Below are 16,024 nucleotides of genomic sequence, written 5' to 3' on the forward strand. Positions count from 1 at the left end.
TTCCTGTCAACCCGTGACTCTGGCCCTCCAAAGTCAATCATACACATGATTCACATATTGTCCGAAGCCACACAAAGTAGAAAATGCAGAGTCCTCTCTCCGGATATCTTGCTTTCTCTGGAGACATTGATGATCATGATCATGATGATGATCTTGTGAGCTTCATAGTGCGCGTGGTACTATCGGATTGATAGACTTACATGCTTGCTTATGCTACTTGAGCTATGAGACGTATTATGCTTCTCTTCCGGAAGACTCGTCATTTTGCTTGCAAAGTCTATCGCGTTCTCATTCTCGTGGGCCCAGTATAACAAGGTGCTAATTCTTTTCCCGCATGATTGACGGTAGATTGCACATAGCACTAGGTTTGGAAGGCTGTTGCGAATCAGACTGTCTGGCCGTGGCGACATTTGCATATCGAAGAAGCTTGGGGTCAACTTCGCGTAAATCATCGAGAACAATAGTCGAAAACGAGATATTCCTCTTGAAAAAGGCAGGGAATATTGCTCGGCTGTGCGCCACGGTTTTTAAAAGGCGATCACAAGAGGCTTCAACATTGAAAGTTAGCTGTATGCACGATCAATAAGATATTTCTTTGCTCATTCGTTTTCATCTCGAATGCTCTTATGCTGGAATTTACACCGCATCTCTTCATTCAAACGCGTTCATCTTCACTGGGTATCTCAATGACAGTTCTATGCGAATAAACAACTTCTCCGATGCGTAGCACTTGTATTACTGCTTGTATTCTTCCTTCAAGCACCACTTCCCTCGGCCCCTTGTTCCTTTCTCCAACGTTGCGATCTCTGTCAACATTGCTTTGAATTCAGCCGTTCTCGTTGGAGTGTTACAGAAACGATTGAAATGATCAATCAGCATCTGAGTATGCGCTGCGCCTCCTTGCCTGATCAAGTATTCCCGTATCATCTGCATAAAGTCTACCCCTTTGGGACCCGAGCCTGTTGAGCCTGGTGTACTAGCTCTGGAATCGTTACCTAGTGCATTTCCCACCTGACGACTTTGCAACCCTGCAAGGATGCTAGCAGATGAAGGACCACCTCGACCACGCCCCAGCGCTAGCCGCTGCGGCTGCCGTTCTCGAGGTCGACCGGCAACACCAAATTGACCCGTCCAAGTTGGCGTACCAACAGGAGTGTTCTTCGCAGCCTCACCGGCTTTTTTGAGTTCCTTGGCTGCTTCTGTGGCCACTCGCTTGGCCTCCCTCTCGATTATTTGAGGGTCTGCTGTTAGAGCTTTCTTCCCGTTGATTATCTGGTCATGCTCGAGAGCCGCATGCACACCGGAGCGAGCGAATATGCCCTCCATGACGCGGGCATCGGAATTGGTGGCGTCGGGGACTGCCGCTTTGCGCTCTTCTTCCTCCTCTCCATAGAAACGTTCCGTGTGGTCCACACCGACAAGCTCGCCGATGGCTACAGCACTATCCTTTCCCCCTATCCGAGATCGGCGACCGTTCTTGTGCAGAGTATCATTCATCGTAGGTGAACCTGGTGTGTCATCAATCTTATTGAATTTCACTTCAGTACCTTTGAAAAGGCTGCCTGTCTCTGTAGTGTTGGTTGCATCACCAAGCGAGAAAAGGTCATGCAAATCTTTCATTTGAAATGTCTGGCGCTGTTTCGGATCGCGGAGGATTTTGTTGATGAGAAATTGCTTGAATAGTTGACGATGATAGATCTTCTCCTCGATAGTTCCTGCTGTCATGAGACGATAGATCATGACTTCACGCTTCTGGCCAAGACGCCATGCACGCTCTCGAGCTTGGACATCGGTGGACGGATTCCAGTCTGGATTGAAGATGATGACCCGGTTCGCACCTGTTAGATTGACACCAAGCCCACCGACCTTGGTAGTCAGCAAGAACACATGGGCGTCTACGTTAGTATTGAACTCGTCTATTAGGCCTTGGCGAGTTGATATAGGAGTTGTCCCATCCATCCGGCGATATGTGATACCGCTCATAGATCCAATAAATCTTTCCAGAATGTCGAGCATGATGCGATGTTGAGCGAATAGCAGGGTCTTGTGACCCTGACTTTTCCAAAGCTCAAGCAATGCTTTCACGACTTGCATTTTCCCAGACTTGGCTCCACTTCCGTAATTGTAGGCAGGCTTGATCGACAAATTCCTATGATCGACAAGATCTGGATGATTGCATATCTTTCGCAAGATGTCCACGCCAAAGAGCATCTGCCTTTTCCCGTTCATGATGGATTTCATTTCATCAGAAGCCAGAAAATTCTCATATGCATCTCGTTGGATTTTGGTAAGTTTACAGAACAGCACTTGCTCCGATTTCTTTGGCAGATCGGAGGCCACATCGGCTTTGAACCTTTGCAAGAGATATGGCGAAATTGTGTCTTTGAGGGTCTCTGCACATTTCGTGGCAGTCTGTATCTGCAGATTTGAGGCATTTGCATACCCACCCTGGCGTATGGGAAACTCAAATTGCTGGCGGAAATTAACAAGTGTTCCCAATCGCATCGGAAATACAAAATCGAACAGCGACCACAATTCGATAAGATTGTTTTGCATTGGTGTTCCAGACAGTATGACACGATTCGCTGTCCGAAGCTCTTTGCAATAGATAGTGATCGAAGTGTTTGGATTACGAATCTTGTGGCCTTCATCAAGGACAGCATATTCCCAATTTACTGGTATAAGCAATTCAGCAAAGCTTTGGAGGCCAGAATAAGTCGTCACAAGGACATGACCCTCGTTGATGACGCGATCAACGATTCTCCTGGCGTTCATGGCAGATTTTGAATGCTGCTCTCTCTTATTCGTTGAAGGAAGGCGTGTAAGTAATTCGTCTTCGTCTAGAGCCTCTTTACCAACGTCTATCATTCCGCTTCCAGAACTATGCAAGATCGAAACTCGTAATGGCGGCCACCAAGTGTGAAACTCATTGACCCACTGTTTCATCACTGTAGCAGGTGCAACAATAATGACTGGCTTCGCGAGTCTCTTACTGTAATGTAACCCAGCAAGAAAGGCTATTACCTGTATCGTCTTGCCGAGTCCCATTTCATCGCCCACAATCCCACCCACCTGCTGTGAATAGAGTTCCCAGAGCCATCGCACGCCTGTCTTCTGATAGTCGAATAGAGAAGGATGTACGTCCCCAGGGATGTTCAGACCGCCCTCTAACGTTGTGTCCTCCCTCGATGGATGCGGTAAGAAGCACTCGGCCTCATGCTCAGCATTGACTATGTCAAGGACATTGCGGTCACCATCTTCGGCTTTAATTGCAAGGTCAGTTGATTCCGCATGCCGATCAAAACGCTCTGTGGAGGCCAAATGACGAGCAGCCCTTCTACTATCGGTCCATTTGCGGAGCCTTTTTTGGTAGAGTCTCTCGTTTCCATCATCAAGCCCGGCAAAGTCTTCGATCTGACTAGTGTTGTGCGACTTACGAGATCGTTGCTCAGAGTTTCTCGAAAACGACATATCCTCCGAATCAGAAGGCTCAAAGCCATCATCTGTTTCGTGCGAAGATGCGCGTAAGCCTCTTGGATGATCATCACCAGACTGTGGATCAAAATCACTACCGTCTCCATCGGAAGCATTCTGCTTTTCAATATTATCAACGTCATTTTGGTATGGTGGATTCAGCGCTGCTTGCCTCTGGACAGGCCCTTGAGGTCGCTCAAGTCGTCTTCGCTTCCTTGGTCTGTCTATCGGGTGAGGTCCATTATCTACGTCACCGATCTCGGCGGATGCAAAGCCAGGTTGCAATAAAACTCGGTGAGATGCAGCCTCAGCAACCGGTTCAACACCCTCGTCTTGGGCTTCGTGTTCCTCTTCGGCATCCAGAAGAACACCTTGTAAAGAAGACTCTGTGCGTCCGAGATTTCTCCCTGGCATCTTAGAGAACGGGGTGATCTTTCCAGTCCGAATAAGAAAATCTCGCTGGCTCTCATGAGGTAGCCTCCTGTTCCCACCTGAGACCTCCTCCTGAGGTTCATCCTCCTGAACTTCCTCGTGTCGCTGTTGGATACGTTCCTTTATTTGAAAAAGGTCTGTTTCAATGGTTCTGACTTGTGCCTCAAGGTGAGCGATCTCATTGTCGAGGCGAAGCTTGGTGGCAGATCCAGGTTGGCGGTTGCGGCGTTCGCGAAGCCGCTTGAGCTGATTCTCCAGCCTTCCCTTCTCAATTTCGGTTTTCTCAAGACGCTTTTGATCCCTTTCATCTGCTTGCTCATTCAACAGCTGATCGGCCTGGCGGTGAACATCACGCTCTAGATCGTCCTGGTCGCGTACATCTGTAGCGAGGTCTTTCAATCTTGATGCTTCGTCTTTTGCCAGGCTGTCTGCATGTTGCAGAGCGGATGTAGAGAAATCTTCATTGCCTTCGTTGCCGCTGACTCGCTGGTACGACGCTATTTCTGCGGTAGGCTCTTCAGCGCCCCTTGATCGATCCATTTTGGTGAGGGTTCCTTTGAGTTGAGTCGGCATAAATAGAGTGGAAGCCTACAGATGGCACGTAGACATTAGGGATTGCTCATGTTACGATTCATTCGCTCCGTAGTAGGCGCTGAACCTATGCTCACTTCCCTCAAGTCCTTACATCGACTTACGGCCGGGCCAGGTGAGTCAGATGAAAGCCCAACTGATAGAGTGCCATTTGCCATCGCATTGAGCATGCCTATGCACATATTGACGATGGGCATTCAACTTGTTGCTTCACTCATCGCTCTTTGTGTTCCTCACTTCTTATTTATTATTCGACCTCTATAGCAAGATGATGTCACGCTACCAGACGCTTCGGGGGCGCCCACTAGCCCGGAGCTAGGGCCAAGCGAGTCCATTTGGGGTATGGAAAGATCCTTCGGTGCTTGACCTTACGAGTAGGATTACCCATTATTACTGAACCTGTCCTTGCAGCTCAGCGTCTGGCAGTCCACACCCATCTGATCTTGCTCCCAACGCATTCTCTTTGGGCCGCCATATGGATACTCGAAGGGCACTCAGTATTCATTCGAGACGCAACAGGTAGTCCATTAGGAGCGAGCCGCAACCCAAAGCGAACGCGGAGCTACCTGCTGCGCTGGCATGCCTTAGGCGCTGACCCGTTACTCGTGAGAAGCGTCCGACGTGAGCAATTGGAAGAATCGATTCTCGTTCTAGGGCAAATTGTTGTTGATCGTGAAGGCTTGCTGCAGTGGAGCGCGCAAAGCCGCATTGTTCTGCGATAGGCTGGCCTCAAAAGACCCAGGCGGGCACTGTCACTGCGCCTCCGACTACGTCCTTGACTGCTGAGAGCCCACTTCTTCGCCAGCACTTGTTTCCATGGACCAGCAGTGGCAGCAGTACAATTCAGATTCGTCCAACCGCCCGAGTCGTCACCCGCATTCTCAAATGCAGAATCACCAGGCCAATGGAGGCCCACAACAACCACAATCAGCTGGTGGATATAGCTACGATGCGTACCAGCAAACAGCATCTGCCTCTCATCCCAGTTCCATGGCAGCTTCTCCATCAGGCACTCCTCATAGACGCGCTTTCTCGGGCGACACTGATGTCAAGATGGAAGATGCGGATCCCTACAATAGCATGAAATACCCCCCTCGGCCAAGCCACCATCAACGACCTTCCGGTCAATTTCTGAGCCAACAGGAGAGTTCGAGCGGGTATTCGCCAGTCAAGGCGCTCTCGCCGTCATCACCATATACACCAAGCTCATCACAGTCTACCCAAAGTCCCTACGGACAATTTCCGTCTCACAGCACCTCAGCACGTCAGTCGCCAACACGTGCAACGCCTTACGCAACACCAAATCAATCCTATTACACAACGCCCAGTAAGTAAACTGTAGAACCCATGAGTTCCGTCAGGTCATCGAAGGAATGCTGACTGCAAATATGGTAGCTAACTCGAGGCAACCACCTGTACTTCCTCCAATACAAGCGAACAACGCGAGCCCGGACCAATACTACCCAAGTTCAGCCCAAGCTCAGTTTAACGCTATGTTTGGCCGGGAAAACCGGTCACCTCGGAACTTGAGACCACCACAAAGCGGTACCACAGCGGAGGTGCCTCGAGGAGCAGTCCCACAATTCACCAAGATAAACTCAACTCAAGATATTCAGCCTAGGATCAACGAACAGCCAGCCTTCAGGCGGGCAAATCCAGAGGGAGGTTTCATCAGTCCTCTACAGGCACTGACTACGCATTTGCCCTCAACTTACCGCATCTGCAACCCACAATTCAAGTATGAATCGTCACGAAACCCAAGGCGTGTTCTCACCAAGCCGAGCAAAGGTGTCAAGAATGATGGCTATGACAACGAGGATAGTGACTACATCTTATATGTAAACGACATTCTCGGGAATGAGGACAATGGTCACAAGAATCGCTACCTTATCCTTGATGTTCTGGGCCAAGGTACATTTGGACAAGTAGTCAAATGTCAAAACCTGAGAACTCAAGAGGTAGTTGCTGTGAAAGTGGTGAAGAATCGCACGGCCTACTTCAACCAAAGTATGATGGAGGTCTCCGTACTAGACCTAGTAAGTACTGGAAGTCCACGAATTTTTGCTCCCACAACCTGCTGCAAACTGACGCTTCCACACAGCTTAATGGTAAACTCGACAAGAATGATGACCACCATCTTCTGAGACTCAAAGATACATTTATCCATCGGCAACACTTATGCCTTGTATTCGAGCTGCTAAGTGTGAACTTGTATGAACTGATTAAGCAAAACCAGTTCCGAGGCTTAAGCACGACCCTGGTTCGAGTTTTCGCACAGCAGCTGCTCAATGCTCTAAGCCTTCTGAACAAGGCCCGTCTCATACATTGCGACCTGAAACCTGAGAATATTCTGCTTAAGAATTTGGAAAGCCCTGTCATCAAGATCATTGATTTTGGATCAGCTTGTGATGAAAGACAAACGGTATATACTTATATCCAATCGCGCTTTTATCGCTCACCCGAGGTGTTATTGGGCTTGCCATATTCTTCGGCCATCGATATGTGGTCCTTGGGCTGTATAGTCGTGGAGCTTTTCTTGGGCCTGCCGCTTTTTCCAGGCTCTTCAGAATACAATCAAGTTTCGCGAATTACCGAAATGCTGGGCTTACCACCAACGTGGATGTTGGAAATGGGCAAACAGTCCGGTGAGTTCTTCGAAAAAGTACATGACGAATACGGTCGACGTAATTACCGCTTGAAATCAATGGAGCAATACTCTAGGGAACATAACACCAAGGAACAGCCAAGCAAGAAGTATTTCCAAGCTACAACGCTGCCGGAGATCATTCGAACGTATAACATGCCACGAAAGAACATGAAGCAGGTCGAGATGGATAGAGGTTGGTGCACTGGACTTTAATTAGTAGAAACACTGACAATTACTAGAAATGAGCAATCGACATGCCTTCATTGACTTTGTCAGAGGACTGTTGAACATCAATCCATTGGAAAGATGGTCACCCCAACAAGCCAAATTACACCCTTTCATTACGCAGCAAAAATTCACTGGACCTTTCGTTCCACCAATGAATCTTAAATCCTCTTCTTTGACAAAATCGCCTGCCCCAGGTGTCCAGCAGCAGCAACAAGCCGAGGCTGTCAGCAAGCAGCGTGCACAAGCCGCACAAGCTCAGGTCCAAGCTCAAGCGCAAACCGCACAGTCTGCATACACGGCTAACACTCAGATGGGTTATGTACAGAGTCCTTTGGGAGCAGCTCCGCCTGTGTACAATAATATGTACGCTCAACAAGCGGCACCTCCTCCTTACGCATCACAGTCATCTGGCTATGGCCAGCAGATGGGTATGATGCAGCCAGCGTCTGCTCAGATGGGACACGGACAGTATACGCCTCAGCAGAACCTGTATGCCCAAGCCACAGCGCGAGCTGGAAGACAGCGGGCTTCCACTATGGACCAGCAGCAGGGAGGAATACCGCAGTCTATTCAAAGAGTTGCAAGCCACCTTGATCCAAATGCGCCTATCAGGCTACAACCGAGCCCTGCTTACTATCCACCGCCTCCAGATGGCTACGTGGATAACACGGCAGCGAATGCCAGAAGAAGGGGTAGTCGCGCGGCAACAGGACGCAGCAGAAATTTCATACAGACTTTGGAAGATCGAACGATGGAAGAAGGCTATGTTGGTCAGTCTCAGTGGCATTGACGGTGGATATCAAGCTAGGCGAATTCGTACCATTTGAGCTACCGAATATGGCTTCTCCGGCGCGATTACTGGACAACTCAGACGGACGTCGAACTGACGGATCAGTCAGATTTTGATGTGGGAGGAAACATCATATCCCCCCGTTTGCAGTACAACGAATTAGCAAGCTGCTCCGCAAGATCGGCACTCAACGTGTGCATCTAAATGCAGAAATCCGCCAGGAAATACTGACTGAAGAATCAAGCGAGCATCAAAATCTGATAGAGCACCGCTCCGCTTTGCAAAGACGGAGTCGTGCTGAAGGCGTATGGTTCTTGGAGGAAAAGCCTGATGCGTTCTGGGAGAACTGTCGAGTCATTGTCGAGAGCTATATCAGAGAGAGCGAAGAAGCGAAAGCGCTGTTGATTGAAGAGGACTTATGTGTAAATTGGACGACATTGGAAGCGGGACTGAGTCAAGCTGCAAAAGTCTAGGAGTAGCAGAGTAGTGCAATATAGTAAGACGTGCAAATTAGCCCCCGGGCACCAAATCCTTTTCGAAGTCTTGAGTGGAGGCCAACGAGATCACTGTTCTCTATAGGGAAACACGAAATTCGGCTGACTAAGTAGCGCTAAACCCTTTCCTTGGCACAAACGCGCTCGCGTCCGCACGCGAGCTCTGGCAAGCTGCGGATTGTCCTAGTCCCACTCCACCTCTGGGAACAACCAGCTCCTATTTTGATTGCCCCCAAATCCACACATTATGGCGGCTGCAAAGGCAAAGCTCGCTGAGCTAAGAGCTCTTCGAGCTTCGGGCAAGTCGCGTTTGTCTTCCTACAATGTTCAAGAGGAAGAAGACCTCTATGACGAAGTGGACGAAGATTCCTATAAGAAAATTGTTCGAGGTCGAATGGATGAAGATGACTTTGTGATCGATGACAATGGTGAAGGCTATGCTGACGATGGTCGGGAAGAGTGGATGCATGAGCCTCGCTACGGGAGTCAAAGTGGAAGCGAAGAAGAGCGACCGCTAAAGGGCAAAGCAGGTACATCAACGTACGCGAGAACCCATCACGGCCTTACTCACAGGAAGTAGCAAAACGAAAGCGCGAGGAAGATCAAAAGCGGATTGAGCAAGCGAATAATAATATCAACAAATATTTCAACAACAAACCTGCCCCGGCAGCTCCAAAACCGAAGGTACGAGAGCAAAGCCTTCCCACGGTACAAATCTTGCTGAATGAAGATCTTCTAGCCAGTTGTGACCGCCGAAGACAGTGCCTTCATGGCTGGCCTCCTAGGGGAGGTCGACATCAATATCGCCTCGCGTGCTCCCTTACGGACTGTCAAGACCAATTCGCGGAGGAAGACTCGTGTTCTCTCTCCACCACTAAGCCACGACAAGCGTTCATCGCTCCCGAGACCAGACATAAGCAAGCCCGCAACAAATATGCTTCACACCCCTCCCGAAGAAAACGATTACGACGAAAACTCGTTCGGACAACAATTAGATGACGACACTTTACCATCTAGTGATCCATTGCCGTCATCACCAACAGCCAATGTTGCTAGTCGTAGAAGCCTGCACCCTGTCAAGGTTGAGGACGTGGAAGAAGAAGACTTGATGGAAATCGCGCAAGTAGTTGGTGACCACAAGGTCAAAGCGACCAGCATCAACATCTCTGGAGTGAAGCCAGTCCCTAAGGTATCTAAAGTCCCTTCGTATCCAACGCCAGCCAATTCCTCTCCCACTCGACCACCTACTTGCGACATGGATGCTTCGTCTTGGAACGACGTGACTGCTAAGCTTAATGTTATTAGTAGTCAAGAAGTTACAAGTCACGGTAAATTAAGTCTTGAGGATGCTGTGGAGCCGGATGGCAGCCTTCGCATATTTTGGACTGATTACACAGATGTCAATGGTAGTCTGTGTTTGTTCGGCAAGGTCAGAGATAAGAAGTCTGGAGACTTCGTGTCAGCATTCATCAAGATAGACAATATCTTACGCAAGCTATATTTTCTACCGCGTACTCACCGCCATAAACACGGTCGAGAAACGTCGAAAGAAGTGGAAATGGGTGATGTTTATCAAGAAGCAGATGAAATCATGTCCCGGCTCAAGGTGGGCATGCATAAGATCAAACCTTGCTCACGAAAGTACGCCTTTGAATTACCCGACATTCCCAAAGAAGGAGATTATCTAAAAGCAATGTATCCCTACGACAAGCCTTCGCTGCCGGTAGGCTTAACAGGAGAAACATTTTCGCACGTTTTTGGTACAAGCACTGCGATATTCGAGCAGTTTGTGCTTTGGAAGCAAATAATGGGTCCATGCTGGCTGAAGATTGAAGAAGCCCACTTCTCATGTCTTAGCAACGCCTCATGGTGCAAGTTTGAGGCTCAAATCACGAGTCCCAAGGCAATTACGACTACTAGTGAAGCCGACAGTCTCGAAGCCCCGCCCCTCAGCTTCATGAGCTTAGCGTTACGAACAACGTTGAATGTGAAAGCAAACAAGCAAGAAGTCCTAGTTGCTAGTGCTCGTTTTTATGAGAATATTTCACTAAGTGACACAACACCGCCCGAGAAGCTTCCCTGCAAAAGCTACACTATCATGCGGCCCGTTGAGGCGACATTTCCAGTGGGCTTTGATTCAATCACTAAGAAGCAGCGGGGTACTATCATGCTCGAGAAGAATGAGAACATGCTCCTAGCAAAATTTCTAGCATTGCTTGAGCGTGCAGATCCAGACGTGTTGGTTGGCCACCAGTTGCAAGATGTCGACTATCCCATCCTGTTATCTCGATTCCGCGAGAAAAAGACACCAGGTTGGCATAGAATCGGCCGCTTGAGACGTAGTGATTGGCCAAAGAATTTTGGGAAAGGAAATACTAGCTTTTTCTCGGAAAGGCAACTAGTATCAGGTCGCTTGCTTTGCGATGTCGCCAATGAAATGGGCAAAGTAAGTCCCAATCTTTCCCGTAGCGGACGCTTCATGCTTACGCGACGCAGTCTTTGATGACGAAATGCCAGTCATGGAGCCTGACTGAGATGTCTGAGCTCTACTTAGGTGAGGGAGCGCCACGTCGAGAACTGGATAATGATGCGGCCCTGAAGACGTGGGCCACGACTCGAGACGGGCTTATGGATTATGTAAAACATTGTGAAGCCGACACCTTCTTCGTCGCTGCACTTGCCCTTCGTGTGCAGATGTTGCCTTTGACGAAAGTCCTCACTAATTTGGCAGGCAATTCGTGGGCAAGAACACTGAGTGGAACTCGAGCAGAGCGCAACGAGTACATTCTACTACATGAATTCTACAAGAATAAATACATATGCCCAGATAAGGTGTACGGTAAGAGCAAACCACAAGTGGAGGAAGAAGCCGATGGCGACGAAGGCGTGGACGTCAAGAAGAAAGACAAGTACAAGGGCGGTCTCGTCTTCGAACCAGAGAAAGGCTTGTATGACAAGTTCATTTTGGTCATGGATTTCAACAGTCTATATCCCAGTATCATACAGGAGTACAACATCTGTTTCACAACTATAGATAGGTCCGAGATAGTACGTTGCTTTGACGCTCCACGATACCTCAAGCTAACGAATACTGATAGAACGAAAACGAAGAGAGGGTTCCGGATGCCCCAAGTGATCAAGGTCAAGGAATTCTACCAAAGCTCATTTCGACCTTGGTGAGTCGACGAAGAGAGGTCAAAAGTCTTATGAAGGACAAGAAGGCTTCCTCCGAGCAGATCGCAACATGGGACATCAAACAACTGGCGCTTAAATTGACTGCAAACTCCATGTACGGTTGTTTGGGCTACACGCAGTCCAGGTTCTACGCCAGGCCCCTTGCTATGCTTACAACAGCTAAAGGACGAGAGATCTTGCGAAGCACAAAGGACCTTGCAGAGAGCACACAGCTACGTGTTATTTATGGTGATACAGACTCTGTCATGATCAACACGAATGCCGATAATATTGAAGAGGCTCTCAAGGTGGGAACTGATTTCAAACGTTCTGTCAACGAGAGGTACAAGCTGCTTGAAATAGACATCGACAATGTTTTCCGGCGTCTATTATTGCATGCGAAGAAGAAGTATGCTGCTATCAACATGCTGGAAGTTGACGGAAAGTATATGGACAAGCTCGAAGTCAAAGGGCTTGACATGAAAAGGCGAGAATACTGTGCCCTTTCTAAAGAAGCTTCTTCAAAATTACTGAACATGATCCTTTCTGGAGAAGAATCCGAAGTTGTCGTTGAACAGGTTCACGAATACCTACGGACTCTTTCCGAAAGAATGAGGGAGGAAAAAGTTCCATCACAAAAATACATCATCTTTACCGTAAGCTATGTTCTGGCCTTGATCGATCTCTGCTTCACTGACTCCTATTTCAGAAACTGGGCAAAAACCCAAAAGATTATCCTAATCCAGATTCCATGCCTCAGGTACAAGTTGCACTCCGTGCTCTCGCTCATGGAAAGACTGTACGACAAAACGACGTGATCTCCTACATCATGACAGCCGCGACAGAGAAGACACCTTCGAACGAGAACACAGCGAAGCGTGCCTATGCTCCCGCTGAAGTGATAGTCTCTGGTAGCACCCTAAAGCCCGACGTCGAATGGTACCTCCACAAACAGATTTTCCCCCTATCGAGCGTCTTTGTGCCCCTATGCCCGGCACAGATTCTATGCATCTAGCTGAATGTCTTGGCCTAGACACGCGCAAATACAGTATCGCCACCAGCGCAAACCAATCCCAAGAAAAGGAGATATGCCCCTTGGATAGTCAAATACCAGATTCCATCCGCTTCCAGGATTGCACCCGCCTTACATTGAGGTGCCGATACTGCAAGGAGTCCTTCCAATTCGAAGGGCTAGCTGCATCACTTAAGAACCTTACAACGGAAGGTATCGTTTGTGCCTCAGAGTCCTGCAGACGTCCGTTCACCACATTGACGGTGGTTGCCCAGCTGGAGCATGCGATCCGTGTGCAAGTCTCCAAGTACTATGAAGGCTGGCTTGTCTGCGACGACACCGCCTGTGGCAATCGGACGAGACAGATGAGCGTGTACGGGCACCGGTGTCTTGGTCCTAGAGGCCGAGCTGAAGGTTGCCTGGGAAGGATGAGGTATGAGTACTCCGAGAAGGCCATCTATAATCAGCTTCTATATCTCAGAGGCTTGTTTGATGTGGATGGTGTTGCCGGGAAAGGGGAGCCAAATCCGCTGAAGGCTGAAGAAAGTGAGAAGGAGAAGGCGAAAGTGCTGAGAGAGATCATGAGGGAGAGGTTTGGAACTTGTACGAGGGTTGTGGAAGGGTATTTGAAGCAGTGTGGACGGGTCTGGGTACAGATGGATTCGTTGTTTGGGTATGCGTTGAAGGGTTGAGTTGGTTGGATTTTGAGGTTCATATTGAAATTATAAATAAGAAAAGACAAGTTTAACGAAACTGAAATCACTCAATGATCTTGCAGTCTGGATGCATCATGACGAGTTCGACATTTCTTTGAAAATCTTTGGCATTGTTTTGAGCACGCCCATACACGTACCGTCCGCCATCTCAGTTCATCTGCTTGATCAAAGCATTGATGTTCTCCTCCCGATTCCCCAAATCACCTCCCTCGATGAAGTGCTTGAACTTTCTCGCCTTGAATCCACCATTCGGATTACTTAATTTGAATGGCCATAAGAAGTTGCTCGCTTGCTTGAAATTTGGACCGACAGTATATATTTCGTGGATCAGGTCCTCCATGCAGATGATCCCAAGCTTACCCAATTGTTCCTCAATCAACTGATTGTCGGTCAGCGGGATGCGCTGCTTATCTATCTTGCCGTATCCTCGCTTGTAGACAAGATCTCGCACGGTCTTGATCGAGGGATACCCATAAGCTACCCAAGGTTCAACGATGCGGAGCATTTCCAAAGTGGCTTTCGTGAGGCGGATGAAGACGCCATTGTTTATTTGGAGGAGGCGGAGTAATTGAAGGGTCTTTCGGGGTTTGGGAGCGATTTTGTTGATACTGTCAGAATCGTCAGACCAGCTCCCTTAGAAACTTGCAAGAGATGCCATAGTCCCACCCTTTGATACGGACGACAAAGACGAGTTTTGGCTCGGCGGGGACGTAGAATGTGCCTTCTTGCTTTGCCAAACGGGACAGGCGAATCTTTTCTCGTGCTGCGTCACGGTACTCTTTGACGTATGATTCGGCTCGCTTGAAAATGACACCGCGTTTCTCCTTGTTGACCTACATCACAGAGATGGTTAGTCCATTGCGTGCTATGGATTATGACGCAATTCAAGGAATTGTGTGAACGACTCAGACCCGAAAGATGGTTAAGAAAATGCGACAGCATCGATCGCTGAGATCTAGTCGCGACAAATGGTAGGTATCATCACAGCGGCCCACATCTCATTTGATGTCTAGGATTTTCGGACGTGAATGGTGTCACTCACGGTTTTCCTCTCTTTCTGCTCTGCTAGCTTGTCCTCACGCGCTTTTTCTTGACTCTTGCGCTTCTTCAGCAGTGTCTCCGGCACCAGTATCTGATCCTCGGTTGGCACCGATCTATAACGTTGACAAACACGAGTTAGCATTGATCAAGTATGCGTGTTCTTCGAAATTGGCCATGAGCATATCAGAGATCAGAGAGTTAAGTGCATAGGGGATGCGGCAAGATGGAATTGTGACTTTGTTGTTCCTGCACCATTATGGGGAGAATTGCTGAGTCAACTTACGTCTTGATAGTAGCTGAGTGCTTCTGAGGAGCCATTTTGGGCGGAGTGCAAGTTGAGATCTTCTCCAGAGGTGGCTGCAAACAACACCAGATTCGCTCTTCTTGCCTTCCAAGATGTGTGAGACGCTAAAGCTTCGCTTAGCGCTTCTTGGCATTTGTCGCGGCTCCTGAGGTAGCCCTAGGTAGAGAGACATCTCATATCATGGTCCCCTTTTTGCGGTACAAAATTGTGTCCAACACCTCTGAAGAGACCGCTTGCGATCTTCATATGGACCTCAGTCCCAGATGTCGGCTCGAAGAGGGGTAGGTCTATCGGCGTTCCAAAACCGCAACTCCCTCTCTACTTCCTACGCAACCCATGGCGCCAGCCTACGCTCCTCCCACCTAGACTCTCTCCAGACCCAGTTGTCCGTCTTTCAGTCGCTGCTGCATAACTTTGCTCTTCAGCATGCCGATACTATCAAAACGAACCCGTCTTTTCGAGCTGAATTTGCCCGTATGTGCAATGCCATTGGTGTTGATCCTCTTGCCGGTAGCAACGTGAGGGGTAAATCAGCAGCAGGAAAGGGATTGGGGGGTGGCTGGGCACCGTTATCGGTGGTGGTAACGGCAATGGTGTAAACGATTTTTTTCTGCAGGTGGCAGTCCGGGTAGTAGAGGTCTGCCGTTCTAGCAGAGGCGAAAACGGAGGCCTTATATCCGTGGAAGAGTGTACAGGAAGGGTCGGTAGAGGCAAAGGCCTAGGTGGAGAGCTGGAAGTCAGCGATGATGACATCCTACGAGCAGTCAAATCACTTGCTCCATTGGGATCGGGTTTCTCGATCGTGACCGTCGGCAGCAAGCGGATGATTCGCAGCATTCCCAAGGAGTTGAATTCTGACCAATCTACGGTCCTGGAAGTCATGCAGATCTTAGGCTACGTAACTTGTTCTATGCTGGAAGACAATCTAAGATGGGATCGCGCAAGGGCTGAAACTGTGATAGAGGATTTGTTAGGCGACTCATTGGTGTGGGTGGACGAGCAAGCTCCGGAGAAAGAATACTGGTCACCAGCATTCATGAATGACCTTGACGACTGATGGACCCAATTGAAACCCTTATTACACCAACCTCAAGACTTCCTGTTCGCAATGCATAAAAGAT

The 16,024-nt window shown here is 48.8% G+C and overlaps 6 protein-coding genes across 6 annotated transcripts; 3 read left to right on the plus strand and 3 right to left on the minus strand.

Annotated features, from left to right (window-relative positions):
• Positions 1 to 50: 50 nt before the first annotated feature.
• KY384_005500 (uncharacterized protein) lies at positions 51 to 263 on the minus strand (the record flags this gene model as incomplete). The annotated part of the gene is made up of 2 exons (XM_044814000.1): positions 51 to 179; positions 201 to 263. The coding sequence occupies 2 exons, from the start codon at positions 261 to 263 to the stop codon at positions 51 to 53; spliced, it is 192 nt and encodes a 63-aa protein (XP_044669301.1).
• A 472-nt stretch (positions 264 to 735) lies between these two features.
• On the minus strand, positions 736 to 4,446 carry KY384_005501 (uncharacterized protein; the record flags this gene model as incomplete). Its single annotated transcript, XM_044814001.1, has 1 exon — positions 736 to 4,446. One exon carries the CDS (start codon positions 4,444 to 4,446, stop codon positions 736 to 738), a length of 3,711 nt encoding a protein of 1,236 aa, XP_044669302.1.
• Positions 4,447 to 5,313: 867 nt separating this feature from the next.
• KY384_005502 (uncharacterized protein) lies at positions 5,314 to 8,635 on the plus strand (the record flags this gene model as incomplete). The annotated part of the gene is made up of 5 exons (XM_044814002.1): positions 5,314 to 5,824; positions 5,893 to 6,533; positions 6,599 to 7,337; positions 7,384 to 8,142; positions 8,313 to 8,635. The coding sequence occupies 5 exons, from the start codon at positions 5,314 to 5,316 to the stop codon at positions 8,633 to 8,635; spliced, it is 2,973 nt and encodes a 990-aa protein (XP_044669303.1).
• A 268-nt stretch (positions 8,636 to 8,903) lies between these two features.
• KY384_005503 (uncharacterized protein) lies at positions 8,904 to 13,534 on the plus strand (the record flags this gene model as incomplete). The annotated part of the gene is given in 7 exon segments (XM_044814003.1): positions 8,904 to 9,186; positions 9,237 to 9,340; positions 9,396 to 11,102; positions 11,192 to 11,704; positions 11,755 to 12,486; positions 12,540 to 12,734; positions 12,746 to 13,534. 7 exon segments carry the CDS (start codon positions 8,904 to 8,906, stop codon positions 13,532 to 13,534), a joined length of 4,323 nt encoding a protein of 1,440 aa, XP_044669304.1.
• Positions 13,535 to 13,706: 172 nt separating this feature from the next.
• RPL7 (60S ribosomal protein L7) lies at positions 13,707 to 14,917 on the minus strand (the record flags this gene model as incomplete). Its single annotated transcript, XM_044814004.1, has 4 exons — positions 13,707 to 14,166; positions 14,225 to 14,391; positions 14,601 to 14,712; positions 14,883 to 14,917. 4 exons carry the CDS (start codon positions 14,915 to 14,917, stop codon positions 13,707 to 13,709), a joined length of 774 nt encoding a protein of 257 aa, XP_044669305.1.
• Positions 14,918 to 15,329: 412 nt separating this feature from the next.
• On the plus strand, positions 15,330 to 15,960 carry KY384_005505 (uncharacterized protein; the record flags this gene model as incomplete). The annotated part of the gene is made up of 2 exons (XM_044814005.1): positions 15,330 to 15,377; positions 15,520 to 15,960. 2 exons carry the CDS (start codon positions 15,330 to 15,332, stop codon positions 15,958 to 15,960), a joined length of 489 nt encoding a protein of 162 aa, XP_044669306.1.
• Positions 15,961 to 16,024: the final 64 nt, after the last annotated feature.

The sequence above is a fragment of the Bacidia gigantensis genome, assembly GCF_019456465.1.
Source record: "Bacidia gigantensis strain McMullin 20006 chromosome Unknown contig_245, whole genome shotgun sequence".
In the NCBI taxonomy this organism is placed as follows: domain Eukaryota; kingdom Fungi; phylum Ascomycota; class Lecanoromycetes; order Lecanorales; family Ramalinaceae; genus Bacidia; species Bacidia gigantensis.